The sequence below is a fragment of the Ostrinia furnacalis genome, unplaced genomic scaffold (genome assembly GCF_004193835.3).
Source record: "Ostrinia furnacalis isolate ACB-3 unplaced genomic scaffold, ASM419383v2 OfSCF7590, whole genome shotgun sequence".
NCBI lineage: Eukaryota > Metazoa > Arthropoda > Insecta > Lepidoptera > Crambidae > Ostrinia > Ostrinia furnacalis.
This window is the reverse complement of record NW_021137829.1, coordinates 537,024-564,511: the sequence shown is the minus strand read 5'-3', so window position 1 is coordinate 564,511 and position 27,488 is coordinate 537,024. Positions and strand designations below refer to the sequence as shown.

At 38.3% G+C, this 27,488-nt stretch overlaps 1 protein-coding gene across 8 annotated transcripts in view; it reads right to left on the bottom strand.

The window, feature by feature from the left end:
* The window catches only part of Hdc (histidine decarboxylase), a 50,139-nt gene that overhangs the window by 12,396 nt on the left and 10,255 nt on the right, over window positions 1–27,488 (bottom strand). For all 8 annotated transcript variants that reach the window (XR_003656949.1, XM_028322034.1, XM_028322036.1 and 5 more), the window contains exons 3-7: window positions 7,083–7,255; window positions 6,192–6,305; window positions 5,230–5,352; window positions 2,306–2,474; window positions 1,672–1,781 (exon numbers count right to left, since the gene is read on the bottom strand). Coding sequence is in view for 7 of the 8 variants with exons in the window: in XM_028322034.1 (XP_028177835.1) it covers window positions 1,672–1,781; window positions 2,306–2,474; window positions 5,230–5,352; window positions 6,192–6,305; window positions 7,083–7,255 (689 nt within the window). In the remaining variant the exon portion in view is untranslated. The remainder of the gene's footprint in view (window positions 1–1,671; window positions 1,782–2,305; window positions 2,475–5,229; window positions 5,353–6,191; window positions 6,306–7,082; window positions 7,256–27,488) is intronic.

Genomic DNA, 27,488 nt, shown 5'->3' with positions numbered 1-27,488 from the left:
TTAGGGTGGATTCGACCAAACAAGAGTAAATATTAATCTCAAAATAAATCGTCAGTTATTCGACATTTTGACATATTATTTTCCACACTGAAACTGTCAATTATGTGCCAGTTATACCAGGAGTTATTCTCGGATAAAAGTTGACAAATCGAGCCTTAGTTATACTTTTCTTTGTTTTTAAGTAACTTAATATTTTTCACAACAAATAATTTAATAATTGGTTTGGCCAACTTTGTGTGAATATCTACGGCTGGGTTGCACTGTCTTATTTTAACCTTATCAAACGTCAAAACTCCATACAAAGAGCACCGGTTATCGTCAAAGTTACGGTCAAAGTTAGGTGGTGCAACTCAGCCTAACTGTGGAACTGTGTGGTTTGTGTTATTTCATTGCGCCTATTTTAAATTATGACGTAACTGTATATGAGTAAACCTTACTTTTGAACCACTCTATCTCTTCCTGAAAACTGTATTAAAATCCGTAGTTTAAAAGATGTAAGCATTAAACAATGTAAAACTCAAAACTAATAAAAACTAATTTTATTTTTGCAAGTAGGCTTTAAAAAAGCACTTTTACACGTCCCAGTATTAACCCTACCACTGCTTCGGGACAATAAATGGGCCAGTGCTGAGAAGAAGCAGCGCAAGAAACTCACGCACGTATTCACAAACATTATATTAGATCACACAGTGCGCGTGGACGCACAGGGTGACACACGAACCAGTACAGAGCTCTATTCAACGCTGTGCGTTCGATATTCTGCTTCACTTAAGCAAGCATCGTTTGTGAATACGGATGTCAGTAATAATTGTCAGCCAAAGAAGCTTATTACAATAAACAAGAGCTAAATTAAACCGAGTACCCAACGTTGATTTTTAACTTTACAACGTCTAAATTGGAACCATCCGACTTAGCAGTGCTCACAAATTGGCCCCGCAGGGACTAGACTCGACTTAAAACAGAAACAATCTCTCAACAATCCATTTTTCTTAGCGAATTGAAATTTTTCACCCTATATTAGACTCTGGGGGCCTTTTGGAAATGATAACGTTTTAAGAAAATGTGGATTCATAAACAGTAATTAGGAAAGGAATCAGCTGTGCTAGGGTTGATTTAGTGGACGTATCAATTTTGAGTTTATTTTTGAAATAGCTTCTGCTTTTTTCGCTCGCATAGATGTTGATCGTTGTTTTCACAAATTCATGGGTTTCTTGTTTTCATTTTCGATCGCCTGAATGTTGGTCTATCACGGATTTATTTATGTTTTTTAGCTTTAAAAAAATAAAAAGATAGTGTTTAATTGTTAATTTTTTTTAGCTTTTTAAGATAATGTTTAAAAAATAGCCCCAAAAATAATGCACGACAAATCTGTTAAAGTGGGATCTATTTTTAAAAACTCATTCAATATTATGTTTTTTAAATACCTAACGTAATGATAGTAACATACACGTGATTTCGACTTATAAAATCAATAATATATGTATGTATGATCCTGAAAATCTTTTAACGGAAAAGGTGCCATTGTCCCATTTTCATTTGAAAACTTTAGGCTCAGTTGCACCACCTTACTTTAAACACTGGTGTTTTTTGGATGGATTTGACGTTTGTTAAAGTAGGATATTTCAACCCAGCCTTATTGATAATCTTATGTCAAACAAAAAAGGAACTCACCCAGAAAGGCACCAGTCCTTTCGCCTTGTCACTGATGATGGCCTCCTCCAGCTTCGCTCCTCGCATGCTCTGGTTCTCATCAGACTCAATGTACCTCATCCTGACCAGACCTGGGTAGAAAATGACATTTATGTACTTCATTCTTTATGGAGTGTTGAAGCCACAATAGCCGAACGGTGAAGGGGTCGGACTGGCCGACTCGAAATCCGAGGAACGCGAGTTCGAAGCCCACCGCTCGACAATTGTAGTGAGCCCGACGGAGCATATTAAGCTTACAACGAGGGGCTAACGGGACTATTAGTGATTTGTGCAAAACAAATTACTGTTATTCTTAAAAAAAAACTATACTGTGAGCTCTTAAACTGACTCGTATCACATAGCTCGTAGAGCTGATGGCCTTAGGGGCAAAAAAGTTTTCGAGTGGCGACCACGGGCCGGGAGACTTAGTGTGGGCAGGCCTTCCACTATGTGGACCGACGATCTGCTAAAGGTCGCAGGAGGTACCTGGATGCGGGCAGCGCAGGACCGTTGTTGTGGAAATCCTTGAGGGAGTAGAGGGAGGCTTTTTTCCAGCAGTGGACGTCATTTAGTTGAAACTGACCTTGCAGAACTTAAAAGAAGAACTACCACTCACCAATCAGTCCAGCCTTCTCCACCGAAGAATGGGCCTGGTCTGAGCAGTAGCAGATCAGGTGTCCCAGCAGTTCTGAGGACTGGAGGTCGGAGTTCAGCTCGGCTAGTTCCATTAGGGCCCGAGTTCTTGCTGCCAGCAGACTAACGAGGGTCGCTTCGCTGGCAGTTGTCTGTGGAAGAAGATTGAGTTAGGGAGATGCCACACAGTGCGGTGCGGTCGCGGCGCCGGAGCGGTGCCGCTGCGGCGTATAAAAATCAATGATATGCCAGACGGTGCGTTCCGTCGCCGCATCGCAGGTACACCCCGCACTTCGATTGAGCGAGACGGTGCCCTTGCAGCGCCGCATACCACCATGTGTGCAGTGATGCGACAAAATGTGTGTGGTGCGGCGCCGCACCGTGTGACTTCTCCCTTAGGATGTGCTTTTATGACCGATGTGATGGTTTTATTGTTAAAGTAAACAGTGGTTTGTCCTGTATAATAAATTTTGTACCTAACCTTTAAAATTGACATGAATACCGACTTATTTACTAACTAGCGGCCGCCCGCGACTTCGTACGCGTGGATCCCGTTTTACCCCCTTCATCTATCTTACGCGGTTTAGATTTCTTCATACAAATGTTTTTTCCCGTTAACTCCCGTTCCCGTGGGAATTTTACAATATCTTGTTGTAACTAAGCTTTACGTTTACTTTAAGGTACCTGCATGCCAAATTTCAAGCGTCTAACTTAAGCGGTTTAGATTTTTCATACAAAAGGATTTTCCCGCTAATTCCCGTTCCCGTGGGAATTCCTAAGTATACTATAACCTGCCCAGGAGTATGAAGAATAATTGTACCAAGTTTCGTTAAAATCCGTCAAGCAGTTTTTGTTTCTATAAGGAACATACAGACAGACAGACAGACAGACAGACGGACAGACAGACAGACAGACAAAAATTTTACTGATTGCATTTTTGGTATCAGTATCGATCACTAATCACCCCCTGATAGTTATTTTGAAAATATATTTCATGTACAGAATTGACCTCTCTACAGATTTATTATAAGTATAATAAATCAAAAAGTTTTAAATGAAGTAAGGTTCAATGAGTTCAAAAGTTAAAACCAACAGTTTAGGGTAAGGGCTGAATTGTATTATTAAAAGGAATTTACGTCCTTTAAATCATTTGTTTCCCCAAAAGTCGTATTCAGACGACTAAAAATGTTTAAGGTAAGGGACATTTTTTTAAAGATATCAACATTTCAAGTATACCAATCGATAGAGCCGAAAATTCTGAATGCGTTGGTATATATAACTCATTTTGGCCAAAATGTCCCTTACATTAATTGATACTTCCACTATCGATGTATTATTAATTAAATTCAATTGACACTAAAAGTTATTAATTAAAACCAAAATGTAATTTATTAATTTTTAATGTTATAAATATAATGTTAACAATATTTGCATGCCAGCTTCTGGTGGACTGTGCGGACATTTTAATATTGTAAGAACTTGTAGACCACTTTTCACGCAAATAAACTGATTCGATTTGATTTGATTTGACAGGAGGCCAACGAGCTGACGAATCACCGAATAGTAAATTATTTCCACCGCCCATAGAAGCACGCAGCCCCCGGGGGAGTTACATGTGCATTGACGGCCATTAAGTACGCTCTCTTCTTGAAAGATTGTCGGTCATATCGGTCCAGATATATCACAGACGACAGAGACGATGCTTAGAGCTTTATAAGACGTTTTGAGCCAAACATCAGCCGTGCGTTTGCAGGATCGCACACGCAAAATAGTAGAAAAGCTTAAAATAGTAAAAATTAAAACGGTAATTTTCTGTAGTGATAAAAATGCGAATCTCTCGTAGTCACCATCATAAAGGTCATAGCAAACGTATCAACTTGGAAAGGGTCTCTCAACTGCAAGACGATGCGATTACGTTACCGTGAGGATAACTGTGCGTTGCAGTATGGAGTTTCATACAAAGAATACTGACCGCCTCGAGTTGATACTGTTACGATCCCTTAACCGCATCACACACTTAACCGTACCGTAACGTAAACGCCTCGCTCCACGGTTGACATTGCACGAAAGGCGATGACAGTTCGCGAAAAGCGATACGGTGTCGATCCCTTTCCGAGTTGATAAGTCTGCTATGACCTTTAAACAGCTGTTTCACTATCTTAACGCGAATGAACTATAGTAACTAATTTTAATTTATTGGACCAAAATAGATGTAACAAACAATAACTTAATGCAAATAAATATTTAACAGAACTCAAAGTTATCATGGACAGATGGTGGAAAGATACAAACTTCTGTTCGGAGGTAATGAACTGATTTAACAATCTGCGCTCTGATCTACGTTTAGGCGTTTTAATTTGACAATAGAATTGACTTCTATAAGTATTTTAAATAATAAAATACTACATTCGTAACTACTATTATAATCAAGCATAATATTTGCTAGTTTTTTGCGTATATAGTATACACTAACTAAACTTGCGCAAAATTACATAGCACGAATGGAAACTTGCGCGAAAAGATAGAAGTGCGAATGGATACTTGCGCGAAAAGTCGCTTGCGTGAAAGACACCGCTAAAAACATTTATGCGCGAACGATTGTTTCCCGAAAAAGTATATCGTGCAATATTTGTCAAAAAGTTCGGGCAAAAGCTAGTAGTTACGTGTATGGTTTCAAATAAGAGCCAAATCACACGATGCGTTGCGGCGCCGCACCACAAAACGCGCGATGCGGCGACGCACCGCTCGTATGCCCGCCACAGATATTTCTATGTAAGACGACGCATCGACACCGCTCCGGCGTCGCACTGCCACCGCAACGGATCGTGTGCTTTGGCTTTAATGCACAATTTCATCAACTCAAAATTTGTATCCAGTGGGACTCAAACCTGCGCCGTTATGTCTTACCTGAATGACTCCACCACCAGGGCTATCGTTCTTCTCGTTGAGGAAGCATTCCGGCAGACCCAGCACCTTGCCCAGCCAGTTCATTGCGATGGTCTCCAGTTCAGTTCCCGCTGGTGACGACGCCTAGGTGGATAGAAGAATAGTATTTACTTATTGGAGACCTCACGAAATGTCCTCATTGCAAAAAATAGGTCTGATTAGTAGGAAGTGATTTCTTTCGAATAGCTTACGCCCGGTTCACACATGTCTCCGTTTTACTGTTCCGTTCAAATTCAAATTCAAATTCAAACGTTTATTGCATGTCACATTACAATTTATATGTTGTTGCAAAATAGAGGTATACCTACATGTGACGCCCGCCGTTTTATCGAGTACGTTTTTTTTCGTCGATGGCGTATGTAGTTGTATGAGCGACTTCACACATGACACATTATTCTGTATACAGTAATACATACAAAAAACATACACGATAAAACGGAACAGTAAAACGGAGACATGTGTGAACGGGCGTTAGTTGAAGAAACAGTGGTCCAGTATTAAGAAGAGGCAGCGGATGAAACTCAGTAGCTTTAGCCAGCCTAGGGTATGCGAATCACATAAAAATAAATTATCTAATCATCCAGTGCCCTCTTTCAATATTTTATAATGTTGAAGTTACTGAAAACGTTTTAAAAATACAGAACCCCAGTTTAGTATGGGCTCGTGCTGTGTGACAATTAACGCTGTACCTCTGACACGTATAATTTGAATTCGATCGAATAAGCTTTAAACAGCATCTTTTTTTATGCAAACGAGCAAACGGATCACCTGATGGTAAGTGATTACCGTCGCCCATAGACACCCGCAGTCCCAGGGGCGTTACAGGTGCGTTGCCAGCCTTTAAAGTGAAGATACGATCTCTTCTTGAAACTTCTTCTATCCTACTATCCCTTTTACAAACCTTAAGAATTCTGAGGACTTACCCAAGTAAAGCACAGTACGTTCAGAGCGCTGGACAGCATGTCCCCCATGATGGAAGGGTACGAGGTCAGAGCCGGGAAGTAGGCGTGCATGTGTGGGCTCTGCCAGTGGACCAGCTGTGGGAAAAGCTTATTTGTTAATTCCTTCATCATTAGGTAAATTAAAACAGGGCCCGACCGTGGAATGAGCGAGGTAATTTGCTCCGCTAGCCTCTTTTTCGGTCGAGCCTCAACTATGAAAATTATCGTTGCTTTAGTCTGGTCTGCGAGCACGTAGAATTTTGTCCAATGACCCCAAGCTACCCATCCTTATCGCTCGCGCGTAATGATGTTGCTGTCGCGCTCGCACACTCACTGCGGCCGCCCGTCGCACAGTCGCGACAGCAATATAATTACACGCGAGCGATAAGGATGGGTTGCTTGCGGTCATTGGACAAAATTCTACGTGCTCACAGACCGGGCTTTAGTTGTGAGGGCCTCGCTCATTTTACGGTCAAACCCTGGTTTAAATCTTCAGTCTCCACTGCAGGAGAACGACCCTCTTCAATATGTAAATGAAGGATTTGGTCTACACTCCTCACGCTGGCCAGACGGGTTGGAAAGGCCTGACGCATGCATATTTTATCACTTGGTCACATTATAAAAAAAATCGCTAGTAATCAAACTCAAGTCTAAAATTAGCATTCTCTGTCTGAACCACTATAACAAAAGATGAGTATCTTCTTCTTGATACATAGCCCAGCCATGATTATGCTCCTCTTCATTCATAAAGTTAAATGAAAATTTTTCTTAGATTTGAGATCAAACGCAGGTCGCTACGATCAGATTCTTAAGATTGTCTTCAAGACTTTTTTAATGGTTCACATTAAAGAAGCAAGCAAAAAAGATACTTACCCCAGGCATGATGTGCTCATCTACATCCTTGAAGATGTCGTCCCACTTCTCCGGCGCATGAGGGGCTTCCTTCGGCAGCAGCTTGTGGAGGTACCCTGGCTGTACCCCAGGGTACACGCGGCGGTCGCGGATGTTCTCCAGGTAGTCCGCTATGTAGTCCACCATCTCTTTGGCTGGTGGCAAGGAGATAGTTAAATATGGGATTCAAAATTGAAAAAGTCATAAAACTAAGCCTAGGCGCAGACCATAGATTTTTCGTCGGCCGATAGTTTAGTGGGGCAGTTGATCAGTATGGGCATTGTTGGCGACAGACCTTTTTTATATGCGTTTTTTGTATTTTTTCTTTTGGAATGTTTTTTATATTTTGACGCTTTGTTTTTTTACTTTTTTACTTCAGTTGTTCATTAAACACCATTAGACAAAGACGTGTTTCAATATAGTAAAAAGTGAACATCTCCAAATCAATTAAATATATTATATAGGTATAGTAACGGGCACACCCGGTGCCCAACAAATGGTCCTTCGCGGTAAGTACTAGCTTATTTACTTTATAGTGTTGCCTTCAATTTTCCCTATTATGCTTACTAGAAGCAAGAGGAAAATGGCTGAGCAAAGTGAGCAACCTACCGCTACTACTATGGAACCAATGAGTTCATGTTCGTCATCGGCTTTGCCGCAATTGCCCCACACGACACAACCATCATCCGCCTCGTGCCCTTCGGGCCGCTCAGGCCGTTCTAGCCGTTCCAGCGCCACCGTGGTGGCGCAGAAGCTCGCGGCGCAGGCCGAGCACGCACGCCGCGTCGCCGAGCTCGAGCGCGCTGTGGCGGAAAAGGAGCGCGCTGTGGCGGAAAAGGAGCGCGCCGTGTTGGAGAAGGAGCGAGTTGCAGCTGATTTGGAACTGCAAGCCGAACTAGCTGCGATCGATGCGCATAGTGGTTCTAGTAGCCGGTACAGTAGAACAGCTGATTGGGTGGCTTCATGTAACAATGATCCTAATTTGCAGGTGCCTATGCTCGTCAATGACGATGACAAAGAATATGTGCGTAAACCGTCAGTGTCGGTACCCTTGGCGGTACTATTTCCCGGCGCTGCTACCACGGATGCGTCTTCATCGTCAGTGGCTTTCCCAACGCCGCACCAAGGGCAGCCGTCGCTTATTGAGGCAACGACAAGCGTTGCCGCGCCGGCTACCGTGCGGCCGGAGCCGCCCGCGCCTGCCGGACCTGCCCCAGCTAAGCCGCTACGTCAGCCTCAAGCATTACCTACTAGACATGCACATTACTTAGGTTTAGGTACACATACACAACGCGATTTATGTAACAATTTTAATAAAGTTGCTATTAGCCAGGATACACCTACTGATATACAACAATTAGCTGAAGCCATCACGAGCCTGGGCGCGTCGAAGCAGCAGTCGCCTCGGGTGAGTGACCTAAAGCTTCCTTTGTTTGATGGGCGAATCCAGGACTGGCTACTATTTAAACGTACGTTTGATCTAACCAAAGCTGGGTTTTCTCCGCTAGAAAACCAAGCTCGGCTAAATTTTGCTTTGCGAGGCGTTGCTAGAGACGAAGTAGGCGCGCTTCTAGCCTCTGCGCGAGACCCAGACGTGGTCATGAGCGCCTTGGAGGCTAGATTCGGCCGCCCCGAGCATATTGTGTTGAACGAGATAGCCCAGGTCAAGGCTTTGCCCAGGCTTAGTAGCATTGATGGTGGTAGGGAAATGTGCCAATTTGCCTGTCGAGTCCGCCGGTGCGTAACTTGCACAACAGTTTTGGTTTCCTCCAATAGCACGCTACTTCGGTACAAGCGGGATCTTCACTACGTCTATACATATAACCTTAAAACCAATTAATGCCATTGTATGTTTGCATTCTTCATTGCTTGCTGCACAAACTCCGCATTCCAGATTTTCCAATTTATTCGTTATCTTCAGCACAAACAAATGTACAATGATATGCCGTAGCTCTAACTTTGTGTTCAGGTGTAGTAACTCTTGTTTTTACTGTACACTGCGGATATAGTCTTTTCAAATGAACTTACCCTACGAGTATTACATTATGTCCATAATTCGATAGTTGGATAGTTAGTCTATAACACGACTGGACGTGATCGTCCAACTCTGTAAAAATAAAATATTAAGACATAACGTTGCTAAATTATTGATGGGTATTATTTTTTATCGATAACCCACAGCAATCTGACTGACAGCACTAGTACTTTTACTTTTAAACTAGATAGAACTTTTATAATCTACCTCAAATACTACAAAAAGCGTAAATACTAAATACTCGATTATTTATTGCATCCATAATAATTATAATAGGTTCACTTACCTTGCAAGTTTTAGCACTTGGATTTCTGCAATAATATAGGTACTTTGCATGTTTTCTGAAAGTATCCGCAACCATAAGTAAATCTACTTTCGGAAGATTATTTGGTTGGCATCAGATACGGTTAATATAAATAAAAAATGTATCGAAATGAACGAAAATAAGTTTACAGAGCGCAGCTAGCACCCGCGCCGCCCGTCCGTCGTTGCCCAACGAGCGGTGTGACGTCATCGCCCGTATTCCAGGGGTGCTATCAGTTTTCGCGCGTTCCCATATTGATTTGCTTATAAAATATTCAATTTTCGTGATATCAACAAAATTTTTTCACAGTTAGTCTTATTTTAGCTTAAAGTTTTTGTTAGGGCTGAAAAAGGGGAATAAATTTTGATTTACATCTTCCTCATTATGGACACCTGTCAAAATGAAAGCAGCCCACTGACCTCAGCAGTCAAGTTGGAACTGGAAGTTGCTTACATTTGAATAAGTAAGTTGTTCATTTGTTTAGGTATGTTTTTAATGTCATCATCATTATTGCGGTGGTAAGTACTGTTTTATTTATCCTGTAATGGTTTGGATAAGTGTTTTTCTTTGCATCAGCTTTCAATTTAAGATTTCAAACTTTCGCGTTCCATTTCAACTAAAATAGTAAGACACGGGTCTTAACGCGACGTTTATTAACCCATTTAGAGTTCAGTTACATCATGTACCTACTCTCGGCTTTCAATTTGACTTTTGGGTCAAGTTAATCTGACTGTTTGAAAAAGGTTCGTATCACCTGGCACATTAGATGGTCCCTTAACACCATATTAGACCCTTCAGCTAGATCATTATAATGGTTGTCATCTCATTTGTCACGTAGTTGTAAAAGTTTTTTAATTTATCTGCTGTATGTCACATAAAAATCACGAAAAACTTTGATAGAGTTCACCACACATGAAAGAGACACATGCGACACAACTGGTAGGCATTACGTAATTGTTTTCTTACTATTATTGACTTAGCACTAAGCGCTAATGCAGTAGTGCAAACCGCAAAGCACTGGTGGCGTTGCTCATGCGAGCCGCAAAGGGTTTACTTATACCGCAGTATTAAGTCAAGAAGTGGTGACAAATAATGAAAATAATAAGTAAAATAATACAATTTTACAATATAATAAGTAAGTACTAGGTACATTGACGATTTGGTAAAGGTTGAGAATTTAGCTAATACGCTAAAGCTCGCGTACTGTACAATCACTTTTTTGCATGAGCTTTGTGATGATAAGGATCGCCGCGGGTTCAAGATTGTAAGCTGCTATCCTCTGGGACTACTTAACCTTTACGGGTAGGATTTCGTTAGAGGCCAAAATGTAAAAACTGGCTATGTACAAGAGTTCCAGTGGTGACAAAGAGAGGTGGGATTAGTCTCTTACTAACATACGAGTAAGGTGCCAAATAAGTAGGTAGTATCCTTAATTTATCTATAACTAAGCGAACATCGTCCACCCAGCATCGTCCTGCAGTGAAGAATAATTGACCTGATGATGCTGATAATTTATTACCATTGGTAAATGAATAAAATTACAACTTTTTAAGTACTTTAAATACTGCTCACAAACAAGACACAAATGTGCAATACCATCAACAGTTAAACTGTTAAACAGACAGAAACTACATTAAAACATTGTGATCATAATTATTGTCAGTAAAAAACTAGGAAGAGGTATTTTATAGGTAATCATCAGACATTTATTACGGAGAAGTGCCATGTGTATGCTAATTCCAACGTGAATTAAGGTGTGGCGTGTTCTCAATGACTAAGGGATAGAATCGTAGAACCAATCCATTAAACTAAATTACATATTTGCGCATCATAAGTTACAATCTATCATTATGAATACGCATTGATTTAAGTACTTATTATGTCCGACAGTACCTACCTCAGACTGTAGGTGCAAATAGCATAGCTTAAAGGTCATAGCAGACTTATCAACTCGGAAAGAGATCAACACCGTATCGCCTTTCGCGAGCTGTCATCGCCATTCGCGCACTGTCAACGTGACGCGAGGGGATTAGAATACGATGCGGATAAGTATGAACTTTCATACAAAGAACACCGACCGCCTCGAGTTGATACGGTTACGATCCCTTTCCGGGTTGATAAGTGTGCTACGTCCTTTATACGACAGTGTTTAATTTGATATTATGTAGTCGTTCGTACCAGATACAAGGTGTAAGGCACGCGCAAGTAAACTATAAAACGCAAAATCATACCATTAAAGTGTTTGAAAAATTATTTTTTTCCCATTTCTAAAATGTGTTTAATTTTTTCCTATGTTATGTGTTTATACTACCTACTCTGTTATGTGTCTGTGTATTTTGAAAATGCAATTATTCTGTCACAGAATATTTTGTATTGCATCTTAATGTGGTTTTTGAGGTACTCAGTCAGTTACTTCAAAAACCACAGCCTACTGCCTTGTATCTACAAAATGATTTTGAAAAACAAAACTATCTGGTATGCTTGCAGCGTGTTTTTGTTTTAGTTAGTAAGAAAATAAACGTATAATTAAAGGTCAGCTTTCATATCCGAATTAAATAGCTTGAAACCAGCTGTGTAAGTTTCGAGTCCCATGGGGTCAAATGATAATGAGATGAGTACGTGCACTTTTATTTTAAATCAATCCAATGGCTCTCTGCAACCATAAACACATCGTCCATATCAAGCAGGTTGTATAAATTATTTATCTACGAGTATTAAATATTTTCTTTGAAGTATAAAGTACATTATGTGCTTATACACGTGTACGATAGTGTTTTCCATGTTCATAAACATTATATTGAATCTTAATGACTTTCCTTAGTAATTGTTTTTTAATTTCGTTTTTCTTTATATTGCCCTAAACGGTTTTTAATTAAGTATTGAACTTTGAGCTAGCACACAGCCGAAATTATAAAAAAACTAGCTGACCCGGCGAATTTGGTACCGCCTATGTTTATCAGAAATTATGTAGGTTTCTAATGGTGCAAGAAATCGGTCCAGCAGTTTTGGAGCATATTCAATACAAACACACAAATAATCAAATCTTTCTTCTTTATTAAATTACTGTAAGTATCTAAATAAATATTGAAGCGACAATAGCCCAATAGAGTACTGTAGTTGTCGGACTGACTGAATCGAAACCCGAGGAGCTAGAGTTCGAACACCGCCGCCGCTAAACTATGATTATGATGAACCCGCTCGTAACACAAGTAGAATTAGCTTAAGTACCACGGGGGGTTAACGAAGAAAATTAGTTTTCTTTAAAAAAAATGCAATTCACACAATGATTGAAGTTGAATAGAGTTTAGAGCTTCGTTCTATGATACCATAGATATTTTTCTGTTTAATATATGGGGCATTATGTAAAATACTAGTGCTAGAACAGTCACGTCTCGGACTTTAATTCTCATGATCTTGATATTGAAATTGCATCTGACGCATATTTAGTTCTTAGAAATAACTGAGTCTGTGTCTAGATTTTATCAAAACGTATCATTAAATCAAAGGAAGTGGGTAAGGCTGACATCGTGAGATCTGTACTATGGTAATTAATAATTTATCAGCACCTGAGAACGAAGTGACAACAATTTACAAGTAGGTACCAATCCCACACGCACACTCACATCATTCGTTCGTTTCAGCCAAATGACGTCCACTGCTGGACAAAGGCCTCCCCAAGGTTTTCCACAATGAACGGTCCTGTGCTGCCCGCATCCACTCACATCATTACTACGGGACTATTCCCACCTCTCGTTCCCACCGCTGCAACTCCTGTGTAGCCAGGATCTACAGCTTGACCGCCAATAAAAACCCAACCAGTGATGGGTAAGTTTGTCCCGGGGGAAAGTTAAACTGTCATTGGACCCGACAAGCTGAAATCTCTCCACACTTTCCCACCACTGAAACTTCTGTATAACCAGGATCTACAGCTTGACCGCCAATGAAAACCAACCAGTGAAGGTTGAGTAGTCCCGGGGATAGCTAATAGAATGTTAATAAGTTAAAAGACAAAATAAAAGCAGAATGGTTCAAACAAAGCCAGCTCTTCGTGTATCATCATTATGGATGAGTTACCATTTTATATCTGAGTTTCTATGGACCTTGATGAGGCGTGTGAAACCGATATGCGCAGTATAATAGAAGGATATAGTGTAATTATTCACAAACTGATAGCGGTAAACAATAAAAGCGTAGAAGGTTTTGTGGAACTGCAGATGCACTAGCTAGTTATTAATGTTTCTAGAGTCGCATCTCAAACTAAATTTGAATTCCCACCTAAGGCAATATGCACCGTAAAATTACTGTTAATCATAATAATGATCCAGTGTCCAAATGGCTCAGATGGAAGCTCTTCCATCTGCTCAGTCGGCAAGCAAAAGGTCGTTAGTTCGATTCCCGCTTTAAGCAGTTCGATTTTTTCAAGTTGTATAATTTAGTTTGAGATTTGAGATGCAACTCTTAACGCTTAAAAAATTATAATAACTATGCTAATAGTATTCGTATTTTCGGTTCTTTCTGTGGCGGTCAGCCAACAACTCGCTGTGAGATAAATGGATTAGTAGATACGAAAATATCCTTGGTCCTTGTCACGATATGTATGTACGTATAGGAATTAAGGTTTGAAAGATATCATTGTTTTACATTAGTAAGTACAAACTAAAACAAAACGATTATACTTTTCTCTCTTCTAGTCCTAAGTCGTAATTTAAGTATCCTTGCTGTTTGAATAATCTTTATGTTTAAAACACACACAATAAAGATTTTAAAAAATAATACCTAATAATGGAAATTTTAATGGCATGATCTTTAACTTCATTAACAATTAACCAATGGACAAAAATTCTTGGCGTGTTTAATTTTTCTATAATTTTAAGTAAATTGTCTGACAATTTAACCATCTTGAAGGCACTTAAGACAATTGCACGTTACGCTTCTATGTTTTAATTCACATCGTTTGGCATTTATTAATAAAAAGTTACGCAAGGATAAATCCTTTCTACATGACGCAACTTTTCTTTACATTTCATAGTAGCAAAATCCTGTTCCGAGTTTGGTAACAGCTTTTCGGTTTATAGCCTAGGCCTGTAAACAATACTTTCATTTCCAAAACGGCGGCCATTTTGCAAATCGTCCTTGGCTGCGAAACCTTAAGTGACCTGGTTTTGGTAACGCCATAGAAATGTTGCAAAACGCATGGAAAATTAGACGTTAATGTCGTGACTGAGTGTCTATTATGAGTAAAGAAAGAGTTTAGAAAAAAGGAAATGACTATTTTCGTTGCAATATTGCACCTTAAGGCTGCGTTGTACCATCTTATTTTAACTTTAACAAACATCAAAAATCTGTCTAACTCCATACAAAAACACCGGTTATTGACAAAGCTACGGTCAAAGTTAGATGATGCAACTTAGCCTAAGAGTGAGTTTCTTCCGCCACTTATTTTCAGTACCAGCCGATATGTTGTCCCAAAGTGGTAGTCATCATGATCATCATCATCATTTCAGCCATAGGACGCCACTGCTGAACATAGGCCTCCCCCAATGCTTTCCTTGTTGATTGATTGGTAGCGGCCTGCGTCCAGCGCTTCCCTGCTAATCGTAAAGGTACGATGTCATCGGTCCACGAAGTGGTGGTGAAATGCTTTAATTGGGAGACTTATCTTATGTGTCCCGAAAAAGCTCAACTATATAGTTGAGAATTCTCCCATTCCACAGCAACAAATTTGAACTTAAACTTCTGGTATAGCCAAAATCCGGAAAATATAATTTCTTAAGTTTACGAAGGATTTCATCTATGAAGGTATGTAAGTACTTAGTTTAATTTCCTACATTTTATTCATGCGACGTGTTTATTTAACATGATATTGATCAAAATAGACTTTATTCGTATCGACAGCATTATAAATAAATTAAAATCCGTTTAAGTTATTGCTTATCGCCCACGTTCGACATAATATTGTTCTCGGTCGATTAGAAAACATATCATTTGTTTTGTTTATATTCGAACGAGTATTTTAAGAATTTCAAATAAAAAGAAACCTATCTAAAGTGTTTATGTTATTATAGTCTTGAAAAATCTTATATTTAAATTGTTGTAAGACACAACCAAACTTATCAAAGGTTGTTAAATGCTATGCTATGCTTAAAATGTTAGTATTTGTAGTAGCTATCCAATCAATAAAATTAAATATGCCTAAGATATTCGCACAACCTCAAAATATCATACACGGGCAAAGACAGTCGTATTGCTTGTAATTCTTAAATGTGAGAAGGACTAATTTATTACTTGGAGATTCAATAAATAAAATCATCTGCAATATTTACAGGCGATATAAATTAATGGCAGAGGGCAACAAAGTAACTTAAAAACTTAAATCTTCATTTATAAACGGTCAGCGTAAGCTTAATCATTTTTAATAAGCTCTCTCCTTGCAAATAAAATCGAAATCGCTATATTGAAATCAATAATTTAACGCGAAATTCCATTCGCGTATGAAAATAGCAAGTTCATCTGCCCTGGTCATTATTATAAAATATTTTTGTACCAACACTAATAAGCTATTCTAATTATAATAATTTTTGCGCGTCGCGTGACTTCGGGATAGGTTTGGCACACCTGGTAGGCAGGCAGCGAGATAAATTATAACATAACCAGTAATGTATGCTCATATAAAGCGATAAATTCTGTTTAAATGCATTAATAGTGCAATATTGACATGCCGACATGATAAGCTTGCTCGTAGGTGCTGTGGTAAAGCACTGAGCACACCTAAAGTCAAGCTATGTAAGCTCAGCGCAAGGTTCGTGAAGCTACAGTGTGCTTAACATGAGTTTATTAGGTGTGCTCGCTAGCGAATACGTCAAATAAATCTATGAAGATTTTATTTCTTGAAAGTAGCCGCTAGAGGCGCTGCACAATATGTCATGCATTTAATGTCATTTTTTTACGCAGTCGCTAGCGAGCACACCAAACGTAAACTCATGGTAAGCACACAGACCAATAAAAATATAAAATAAACTTTTGTCTGTTAAATGAGATGGTATCCAACAATATGAACAAGTAAACGCTTACTCATTATTTATAGAGTGATGAACGTAACCCATAAATAAATATTGAAATTTTGCAATCAAAGGTTCCTTAATACATCACATAAATGGTTCAGTGTAAATATTAGCATTTTTTCTAGAAAAATTAGCAGTTTCTATTGACGCGGACCATAAACACTGGAGCCCATAACACGGCTACGAGCACTGAATCTCTAACTCGGTAGCACAAGACAAAATGGAATTGTAGCAGCATCATGATGCGTAACAGATTGATACATTCTTCATACTTGAGAGTACTACGTAGAGTGTATCGATGTAGCGATGTAGCATAGCTCGTAGTGTAACCCACGCTTTACATCGTATATGCAAGGAGCAGGCGAATGCTCGATTCCAGGCTGTATTTAAATAGAAAGGCATTCTTTATAGCCGCAGACATATTTGCGAGGCTGCCATGTTATTCGTATGGAGTAAACAAAAATTAAACCGTCAATCAAGACATATGAGTCGTCTATCAAACCATAATTAATGCTTTAGCAAGTTTGTACAAAAAATGTTCGATGAGACATTGAAATAATAGAGGTCAGGTACTGAATGACAATATTATTGGACGATGTAGTTGGCGTGAATTAGCATATAAAAGGCATCAAGTGGTTATAATAAAATTGTTTAAAGCTTTAGCTCTCTCCATTTGTAGTGTACATTTGTGCGAATAAAACGCAGCGTGTAGTTTAAGTAGCAAGGCAAGTGTCGTCACGAAATTTCGAATACCTAAACCCTTAAACATTCCAATAGAAAAAACAACACTAAGGCCTAGTTGCACCACCCAAATTTGACCGTAACTATGACAATAACAGGTGTTTTTAGTATGGAGTTTGACAGATATTTGACGTTTGTCTTAGTTAAAGTAAGATGGTGCAACCCACCCTAAGTAGATGATTTCATAATGTCAATGCCAAAAACCTAACTAAGCTCTTTTTCATCTAAAAATCTTTAAACTTCGAACTGTTCTGCGCCACCAAAAAAAAAATATGTTTTCTTATTACTTGACTATTAAAGTAGCTCAACTTTAGTACACCGCCAACACATTTCCAAGCGGGATTGTTCAAATTCTACCACTTACCTGACACCACGCCATCGCACTGATGGATTCGTACAATTAAGTGGGGCATAAATAACTATTGCCATTGTCACCAATAAATGGCTATAGTTTACGTTGGTAATTGCGGACACTGTTTTCTGGAGAATGGGATCATAAAATTAACTGCAGGATTCAGGAAATAGTTAAATTATACATTAATTCACAGGATTTAATCTAGAATTGTAAATAAGACATGATGAATAGGAAGGAAAGTACCTGTCTGGTATTACACATATCAATTAATATTATCTTACATAGAGATTGCAGTGCAGCCAAGCAGACGACTTTTCTTTATCTTTCATCAATACAAACTTGTAACGAACGAGAGGTGGGAATAGTTCCGTATACAAACTTTTATCCCTATTCGTTCGTTCGTTTCAGCCGAAAGACGTCCACTGCTGGACAAAGACCTCGCCCAAGGATTTCCACAAAGACCGGTCCTGCGGCCGCTCGCATCCAGGCACCTCCCTATATTCAAGTTTTATTTCCGCCACAAAAACTACCCTGTTCCCTTTCCCAAGGCCAAATCTCTACCTCTATGCAAAAGGAGCTGAGAAAATTAGAGTTTTGACCTCTATTTGGTGGGATAAGGCCAACAGGCAGAATTATGCATATCCTGATCCCCATGTTGAATGATGTCAGAATTTTCTCGCGAATTCCGAATATAAAGAAATGACTAAATAGATGATCAGACCCAAATACGGGTAATTCAACAACAGAGTGATTCACTCGAAATGGAGTGAATTTCCTTCGCTAAAAAACAGAACAAGTGGGTGAATCAGTCATACCTTGTTTACCTAACTGGGGAGATGGGCAGGAAATTAACGATTTCATAAAAAGGTAAAATGGACCGTTCTCTGTCTAAAGATAGACTTACAGTACTTAAAGAAATGAGTCTGACCTGGGAGAAAAATAGACACTTTTCTATACCAAATGATCGATCAGCTGTGTCATGAAACCCGTTCCTGAAAGTCCTAAAACCTTTGCAGCTAAGCTTAAAGGAACATACAGACAGACAGACAAAAATTTTACTGATTGCATTTTTGGCATCAGTATCGATTACTAATCACCCCCTGATAGTTATTTTGAAAATATTTTGAAAATATTTTGAAAATATGTACAGAATTGACCTCTCTACAGATTTATTATAAGTATAGATTTTGGCACGAGAATTACTCCTTTTTGGATCGAAAGTTATATAGTAGTTTTTACCAGTTATATACCATAAAGCCAATATTTATGTTAATGCGTGCACCTGTGTCACTTGTAATAGTGTATATTCAAGCATATTATTATTATCATGCTCAAGCATTTAGTTTTGACGTCATCATCAGGCGATGGTCGCTGGACAAATCCCAAAAGTACACCTTGAGAAAATTTGAGAATTATAATTTCTAACTGAAAAAAAGCCCCAAAATGCAACTTATTAGTGAGAGTTGATTACCTAAGTCTTCTCCTGCAACATTCCTTGTGCGTTACAAGGTTACCTCTGCTATTAGTCAAATATTACCTACTTATGTTGGTTTTTCCTGTTATTCTCATCGTGGATAGGGAAATGTACAGACAAAAATACCTATACGTACCAGCTACCACTGCATAGTAACTATGCAGGGGTAGCTGAAACTGGATGTGAACTCCTAAGCCCAATAGGAAAGTGACGTGAGCGAGAGGACGACCATGAAACGTAATATTTGAGGCAGATTGTACTTTAATTTTTAAATAAAAGACACCGTCTGTTTGTTAAAAGCCACGATATCCGAACGGTGAAGGGGTCGGTCTGGCTGACTCTTGATCTAGGAAACGCGGGTTCGGTCCCCGCCGCTCGACTACTGTGGTGAGCTCACTCGTGATACAAGCATATTTAGCTTAGTACGAGGGGCTAACGGGAGAATTAGTAATTTGTGTAATAAAAAATACTAATAATAATCTTTGTAAAAAAAAATAACAAATCTAATCAGAAGAAAATAGGAAAGTCTGAAATTATGGATCTAATTCCGAAGCTAAGGAACAGTTGGCTGAAATGAAAACTTTTTTATTTGCTTTGCTTTCAAGGAATTTGAAAAACTTATATCATTGTTTCAGCCTATAGCAGATGGGCAGATCAATGCTGGACTTAAACTTAAGCCTCTTCAAGAGACGCCATAAATCACGGTCCTCTTTTATTTACTTTTATTACTCGTACTTACTTTTAAGTTTGTAAAATGTATGTATATACGAGACTATTCCCACCGTTGAAACTCCTGTGTAGTCAAGATCTACAGCTTGACCGCCAATAAATATACCCAACCAGTGAAGGTCAAGTTTGCCCGTTGGAAAGTTAAACTGTCATTGGACCCGCAACGAAATTAATCAGAAAAACATAGGAGGAGTTCGAAGTTAAGGTTTGACATAACTCCAGAACAATCGTGCTAATGTAAAGTGTTTATAGACACACCTAATTAAATTAAAGGTCCGGATGAAAATGTAACTCAATATAAACAATAATGAGTAACAGAGCTTGGTGCGAACAAACTAACGAACATCGCTCGGCTCTACACAATCCGCGAGAATTGAGGCAACGTTGGCCAATGTACAAAATTGTACCGCTTGCGACACGGCGTGGGTAGCGGCTACCGGCGGGTGCAATGCGGGCCGGGGAAAAGGGACATCAATCAAACGAATTTACAGTAACGAAAGTGTAATAAAACGTGACCTACTAAAATAGTGGTACGTTTACAAAACTTTGTTGCTCACCCTGTTGAAAATTGTACAAAATATTTAAATAGTTATTAAAGCTAAATTGTAAAGGAATGAAACATCTAAGCTCCAAATTATATTATTCTAGGAGATTCTTACTATTACACAATTACTTTCTACATACTACAAAGACTTTCCTTTCATTGTTTTGTGTGCAACAAAAAAACATGCGTATGTATTAGAATATTATAAAATTATATCACTGGAAAAAAATATTTACAAAACAATATATTACACTGTCACCTTTAAACCAAATTTTTGCCTATAGTTACCTCTATCATAATTTTGCAAGCAACTGTAATCGTGGGTCTGCTTTCCTATCGGAATTCCAACGAAAAAGCTTCAAGACTAAAATTCGAGGAATGCCGATCGCAACTCGCCTAATATAAAGGAATCTCTACAGCTCGGCTAATAGTTTAAAGATTTTAAAAATCAAATCATTAGCCCTAGGATATCAGACGCAAAAACGTATAAATTGGCTTAATTACAAAGCTATCTAAATTCTTACTTGGTTTGTGATGAAAATCGAATAAGATTGAGTATATAATCTGGCAAATTAAATATGGACTTTTCGTGTTAAATATACCTAACCTAAGAGCCAAATTAACGTATTTTTTTTAACCACAACGAGGAAGCTCTTGGCCTGTATCGCACCTGATGGTAAGTGATGATCAAGCCGAAGGTGGAAGCGAGCTTCACCCGGAATGCTCAACCACAGAGGAACTGGCCATCTTACCTCTTAACTGCCGGAACACAACAATGCTGTTAACATTGTTGTTATTGCTAGTTTCATAAAATTAAGGCAGATGTCAACATTTCCCATCTTAAAAGAAATTCGATTTAAAAAGAGGAGAAATCTTGATTCTGCAAAATCTTTATTGGCAGGATTTGACCCGGTAGTCCCGGGAATACATGAAATTTTCCACGTGAAAGGAATTTACAACTTGACCGCCATAGGCCTAAAATCATAGGGCATTAATTTGTGGCTATAGTCCTAGGATAGACAAACTTAAGAAATAATTAATAAAAGCTTTATTAGACAGGGCATCATTTCTAATGTTATCCCTGATTATGATATTTTGTAGAATGGTGTTGTCAAATAGCCCAAGATTTTTAAAAAATAAACCGTTCGTATACCTAATAATTAAAACTGAGAAAACAATGTTAACATTGTACAAATATGCAAGTTTGTTCTCTTTTATAAGGTCAAACTTCACAAATCTCGTGCCGACATCTCTCTCAACTCTCAAACTGCATTCTCGTAAATACCCCAAGAAATGCGCAAAATACTTATCAGATCCTCGCTTTTGGCAAAACAAGTCTTCTTTCTTCTTCTTTTCAGCCAAATGACGTCCACTGCTGGACAAAGGCCTCCCCCAAGGTTTTCCACAATGAACGGTCCTGCGCTGCCCGCATCCAGGCTCTTCCCGCGACCTTTACCAGATCGTCGGTCCACCTAGTAGGAGGCCTGCCCACGCTACGTCTTCCAGCCCGTGGTCGCCACTCGAGAACTTTCCTGCCCCAACGGCCATCGTCTCTACGAGCTATGTGCCCCGCCCACTGCCACTTGATTTTAGCAATTCTGCGAGCTATGTCGGTTACTTTGGTTCTCCTGCGGATCTCCTCATTTCTGATTCGATCACGCAGGGAAACTCCGAGCATAGCCCGCTCCATCGCCCTTTGGGTGACCTTGAGCCTTCTTATGAGGCCCATAGTAAGCGACCACGTGCTTACTTAACATTTATTTGCACAAAATAGAAAATACCTAGCTGACTGTACAACGATATTAATCATCCCGCAAAATACTGGCGCGATATATAAACGAGCTGTTTAACTTTATTTTTCGAAATAAATAATAAGCCAGCGGGGAAGAAAATCGTGAGGAAACCATCTGCTGGCTTGATGATCTTAAAAATGTGTCTTAATATTTTTAAGTTAAAACTAAATATCTTTACTGACATACTCGTAAACATGTTAAGGAGTCGACTTATTATGATATACATTAGGGTGGAGCGAAAATTTTTTTTTCACATTTGCGTTTGTGAATACCTCTTAAAAGTTGCATCTTGTTGCAACAATTACGAGAAAAATAAATAAAAAAATATTGCGACCATTTTTTAGCCCTCTACTGGCTTTTGAATATTTCATAAAAATGAAAAAATAGGACTTTATTGCAAAAATCATAAATTACCTTAGAATAGGTTTTATTTGATAAATAATATATTTTTGTAACTTTAAATATAATATACATCGTAAAAAATATAGCAATAAAATCGTATGGAAGTTTATACCACCAATAACTCCATCGATGGGAGGAGCGTGGGAACGGCTGGTGAGGTCCGTCAAGACTGCGCTATCGGTAACCCTAAAAGAACGATCACCCCGCGAGGAGACGCTGCACACGCTTTTACTGGAAGCAGAAGCGTTGGTCAATTCGCGTCCACTTACTCATGTTCCCGTGGCGCCGCACGAAGATCAGGCCCTAACACCATTCCATTTCCTTATTGGAACAGCCACGAATGAACCAGTCCTGCGTCCTGTTTCAGACACAGACCTTTGGGGACGCACCCAGTGGAAGAAAGGGTTAAGGTTAGCTGACCATTTCTGGAAGCGATGGGTTGATGAGTACCTTCCAACACTCGTACCAAGGCGCAGCATACCCCCGCAGCCAAAGGTTCAGCTGAAAGTTGGCGACCTTGTCCTAATTGGTGATGGAGCTCTTCCTAGAGGAACCTGGCCCCGAGGCAGAGTGACCGCCGTGTGGCCTGGATCAAGGGGAGTCGTCAGATGCGCTGACGTTGCCACGAAAGGAGGCACATTACGTCGCCCCGTCAGGAAGCTGGTGCTGCTGCCGACTGTCGCCTGACTGCTTTATGGTTGCTTCACACCGCGGGGCGCCATGTTGGCGACAGACCTTTTTTATATGCGTTTTTTGTATTTTTTCTTTTGGAATGTTTTTTATATTTTGACGCTTTGTTTTTTTACTTTTTTACTTCAGTTGTTCATTAAACACCATTAGACAAAGACGTGTTTCAATATAGTAAAAAGTGAACATCTCCAAATCAATTAAATATATTATATAGGTATAGTAACGGGCACACCCGGTGCCCAACAGGCATGTATGGAGGTGCGCACTACACCGATTCGATTTGGCCGATTCTTCATAGAAATTAAAATCGGGCCCAACTATCGGCCAACTAAAAATCGGTGGTCTGCGCCTAGTCTAATGGCTTGGGACAGAAAAGTTCATTCACATGAACACACACATGGTTCATGTGTCACCCTGTGCGTCTACGCGCACTGTGAGACCTCATAGTAATGTTTGTGAATACGGGCGTAAGTATCCGTACCCGTACGCTCCAACGTACACAGTAGCTGATCTATTTTATTTACTCATCACTTTGAATGTGATTCAAAATCAAGCTGTAGTTACTACTAACCCAAACCTACTCTTAATTTTCCCTAGTTCCTGTTAATTGACGAAAAATAAAAACAAAATAAAGTTAATTATAGCTTCTAATAATTTCCAAGAAGATACAAGTTACTTTTATAATTGAATTAATCCTGAAACACAGCCTTTAAGTGTCCTCGATATTTTCAATGCCACTTTTATTTGTGAAGAAATTATCGCGGAGAAATTGGTATGAAGACTGAAATGGCAAATTTACTTTTGCGCAAATACTTTTTATGAGCCAAATGATTCTTAGGTTTGCTTCCCGATAGAGTCAATTTGAAGAATGAACCCTCAAACTCATTTTAAGTAGGTAGGTAACAAATAATAAATAGATAAATATTTTGTACAACAAACAAGTCAAGAAAAGAAAGAAAACACAAAACAGACACGCCAAAATTTAGGCGGTCTTATCGCTATGAAGTCATCTCTTCTACATAACCTAATAGGTAATAAATTATACTATGTATATTTAAATGTCAATTATATATGTAGCCTTTCGCTTTTCACAGTATTTGTAAAGATGCTTTTGGTATAAAATAAAGCTGTTTTAATTATCAAGCAATTGAGCCACTTTATATGCTTGAATTAAGTATCTTTCAGATTCCATTAACTAGCAGACGCGACACAACTTCAACAGATGTGTATTCATCTTTACTTTGTTCTAACACTCTCAACAGATGTGAATCCAGCTTTACTTTGTCCTAACTCAATCCCGACGCATTCTTTGTGAGAGTTCCTCAAACGCACTTAACCCTTTGAAAGCTCTTGTCTTTTTACTGGAACAAATGCATTGCGACCACTTTTTGTTTGTAAGTAATTTGTTTGACACTAAAGTTAATGAGTTTGTAGGACCAGTGGATAAGAGTGAGACTCTCGAAGTAAGAACCCAGAAGGTTCGGTTCTCAGGAAGGACACTTTGTGAAATTACCTAACCAAAGTATGGTTAGGTGATCAGAAAAAAATCGCTTTTAGTTACTGATTGGAAAATGTAAATAAAACATTGCCCAATAAAATAGCATATTAAACAAAAAAAAAAAAATAATGCCCACCGTGTTTTATGTCAATTAAATAATGCTTTAATAAATATTTAGTGTTACGAGTTGCGTATCAAATTATTTTTTAAAACTAAATAAATATTTCAAGTTATAAAAAAACTAATGCTTGGTTCTTCAACTCCAAATCTTATTTCACTTAATATAAGTCAAATTATCATTATTTTTTGTCATAATCATCACCAGTTAATTCAGTCTCTACAAACCATTTGACTCTGGTAAATTAGACATAATAGCGCTCCTGCAGTGGAAAATAAATGCCCTAATAAATTAATTTTATGTAAAATGTCTTACAATTCAACTGTCCCAACATAAACAAAATTGCTTCTAAGCATAGAAACGGCGCATACAATTTTATACAAATTGACATATCTATTTGTCTCTACCCAATCCGTATAAACGGACAGAGACCGTATCAAACACATTTGAATTCATTTGACACGGACGTACAAACATAAGGATTTGCAGAACGACTCAATATGGATGCAAAGCCTGGTTTGCGATCACTTTTATTGGCCAATATTGAAAGGGTTAAATGTAATATAGTGAAAAGTTACTACGTGTAAATCTTGGGTGAAAATAGAACATGTATTCATTTAGTTAAGTAACTGCGCGTGGCAAGGAAGGGTTAATGTGTTTATGTTTTTATTTGTATTGCAATCGGAATTGAATATGAAAACAATCGCTCGCACTAAGCGTTTCGATGACTCTTTTATAATAGAGTCATCGAAATAAAGATACTGTACTGGAAAAATGGTTTGATTATGGCTTACACAATAAAATATGAAAAAGAAAATTTCTTTACGTAAATCGATTGCGTTACTGATTTTGAGTCGCTCCTAAAAATTTTGACACTGTTTACGAGTCACCCTGTATTTGAGATTTCTAAAGTGCCTAGAAAAGGGTCTTGGTACTAATGAAGAATTTGAATTAGATTTTTCATTTGTGTTTTATGTCTTGCTATAATGTATTGTTTCAGTATTAATTTAAAATTCGCGATAAGAGCATAATATCTATACGGGCAAAGCCGTGAGCAAATTGTCATTATACAGGGTGAGTTTGAAATTGGTGGCATCCTTCTAAATATAATAATAATATGTATTAACTCAAAGGTGACTGACTGACTGATTGATATAGGGATCTATCAACGCACAGCCCAAACCACTGGACGGATCGGGCTAAATTTGGCATGCAGGTAGGAGTTATGACGTAGGCATCCGCTAAGAAAGGATTTTACGAAACTCCACCCCTAAGGGGGTAAAACGGGATCCACGCGTACGAAGTCGCGGGCGGTCATTCGGCGGTACATTCCCTAAATATGAGACAAATCGAATCAATTAAAATTTCAACATTTTAAATCTTGTACAGAAAACAGCATATCAATCTTAATACTGTGGCATCTTATTTCGATGTATTAAGTGTTATTTTGCAACGAAATGTATAGGCTGATGACTGTACAATAGTTTTAAGCTCTTTAAGAGCACTCTAATACAAATAATAGTAAAAAATGATGTCAAAAAAACTCATTGGATTTGTCTCATATTTGGGGAATGTACTATCACAGATAATATAATACTAGGTACTATGTAAATCATGAGTAGTCTTAAATACATATTTTATGGATGCCGACAATTTCAAAGTCACCCTGTATAAACTCAATCACATTCTAAGCACGTACCAATAAATGTCATTTTATCAGTGATTATTGCCGATAACAACTTAATAAGATCACTTATTATATCAATAATTGTAGCATAACGACGTCATGAAGGTTACGGTTCGAGGCTAGTTTCATATAATTTTTTTCAAGTTCATATTATGTAGTTTACATAAATAGATATTCAGCATTGTTTTTGGGCATTTCTACTGTACGGTGTATTTTTTCTCAATTCGGTGCTAAAATTTATATTTAGTTTTTTAAGTAGTTTCAATACAAAAAAATAAATGTTACTCCATTCTGAACGTAAAAATAGCATTGTCACTAAATATTGTGAAGTGGTTAATGAGAAATGTTAAGCATCGAATTGAGAGAGCACCGAATTGAGAAAATGAATCACGGAATTGAGAAATGAATCTCCAAATATAAAAATCGCTTCGCAAACTTAGAATTGATGACATTATGAAGAAATACCTAATGTTTTTCAATAATTAATATAATAAATACTTAAAAAGTTTTGATATCTGATTGCTGGTCTATTAGTTAGATGGTTCATTTTAGGTTTATGTGTCTGAAATACCAATGGAATAAAACAAAAATCCTAATCAATATGTTTAATTTTTTAATAAGGAACTATAATAAATTCTTAATTTTTATATATTATTTTAATTTTGTTTAAATAAAACAAATAAATACATAACACATGGTCTATTTGTTTATTTATTCTTAACCTTAAACATAAAATAAATATTGCAAAACCCAAGAGCTAGATTGACATGACACTATACCGAAAATATTATATCGGACGTCAGTTTGTACACGATTAAAATGGCACTCAAATAGCTGAAATACAACAAGGCACCAGGTGTTACGGCATTATAGCTGAGCTTCGCTGGTACTAAAGGCTCTACAGAAGCAGTTTAATTCCCTCATTCTCGAAGAAAAAACGCCTCCGGCATGGCACAG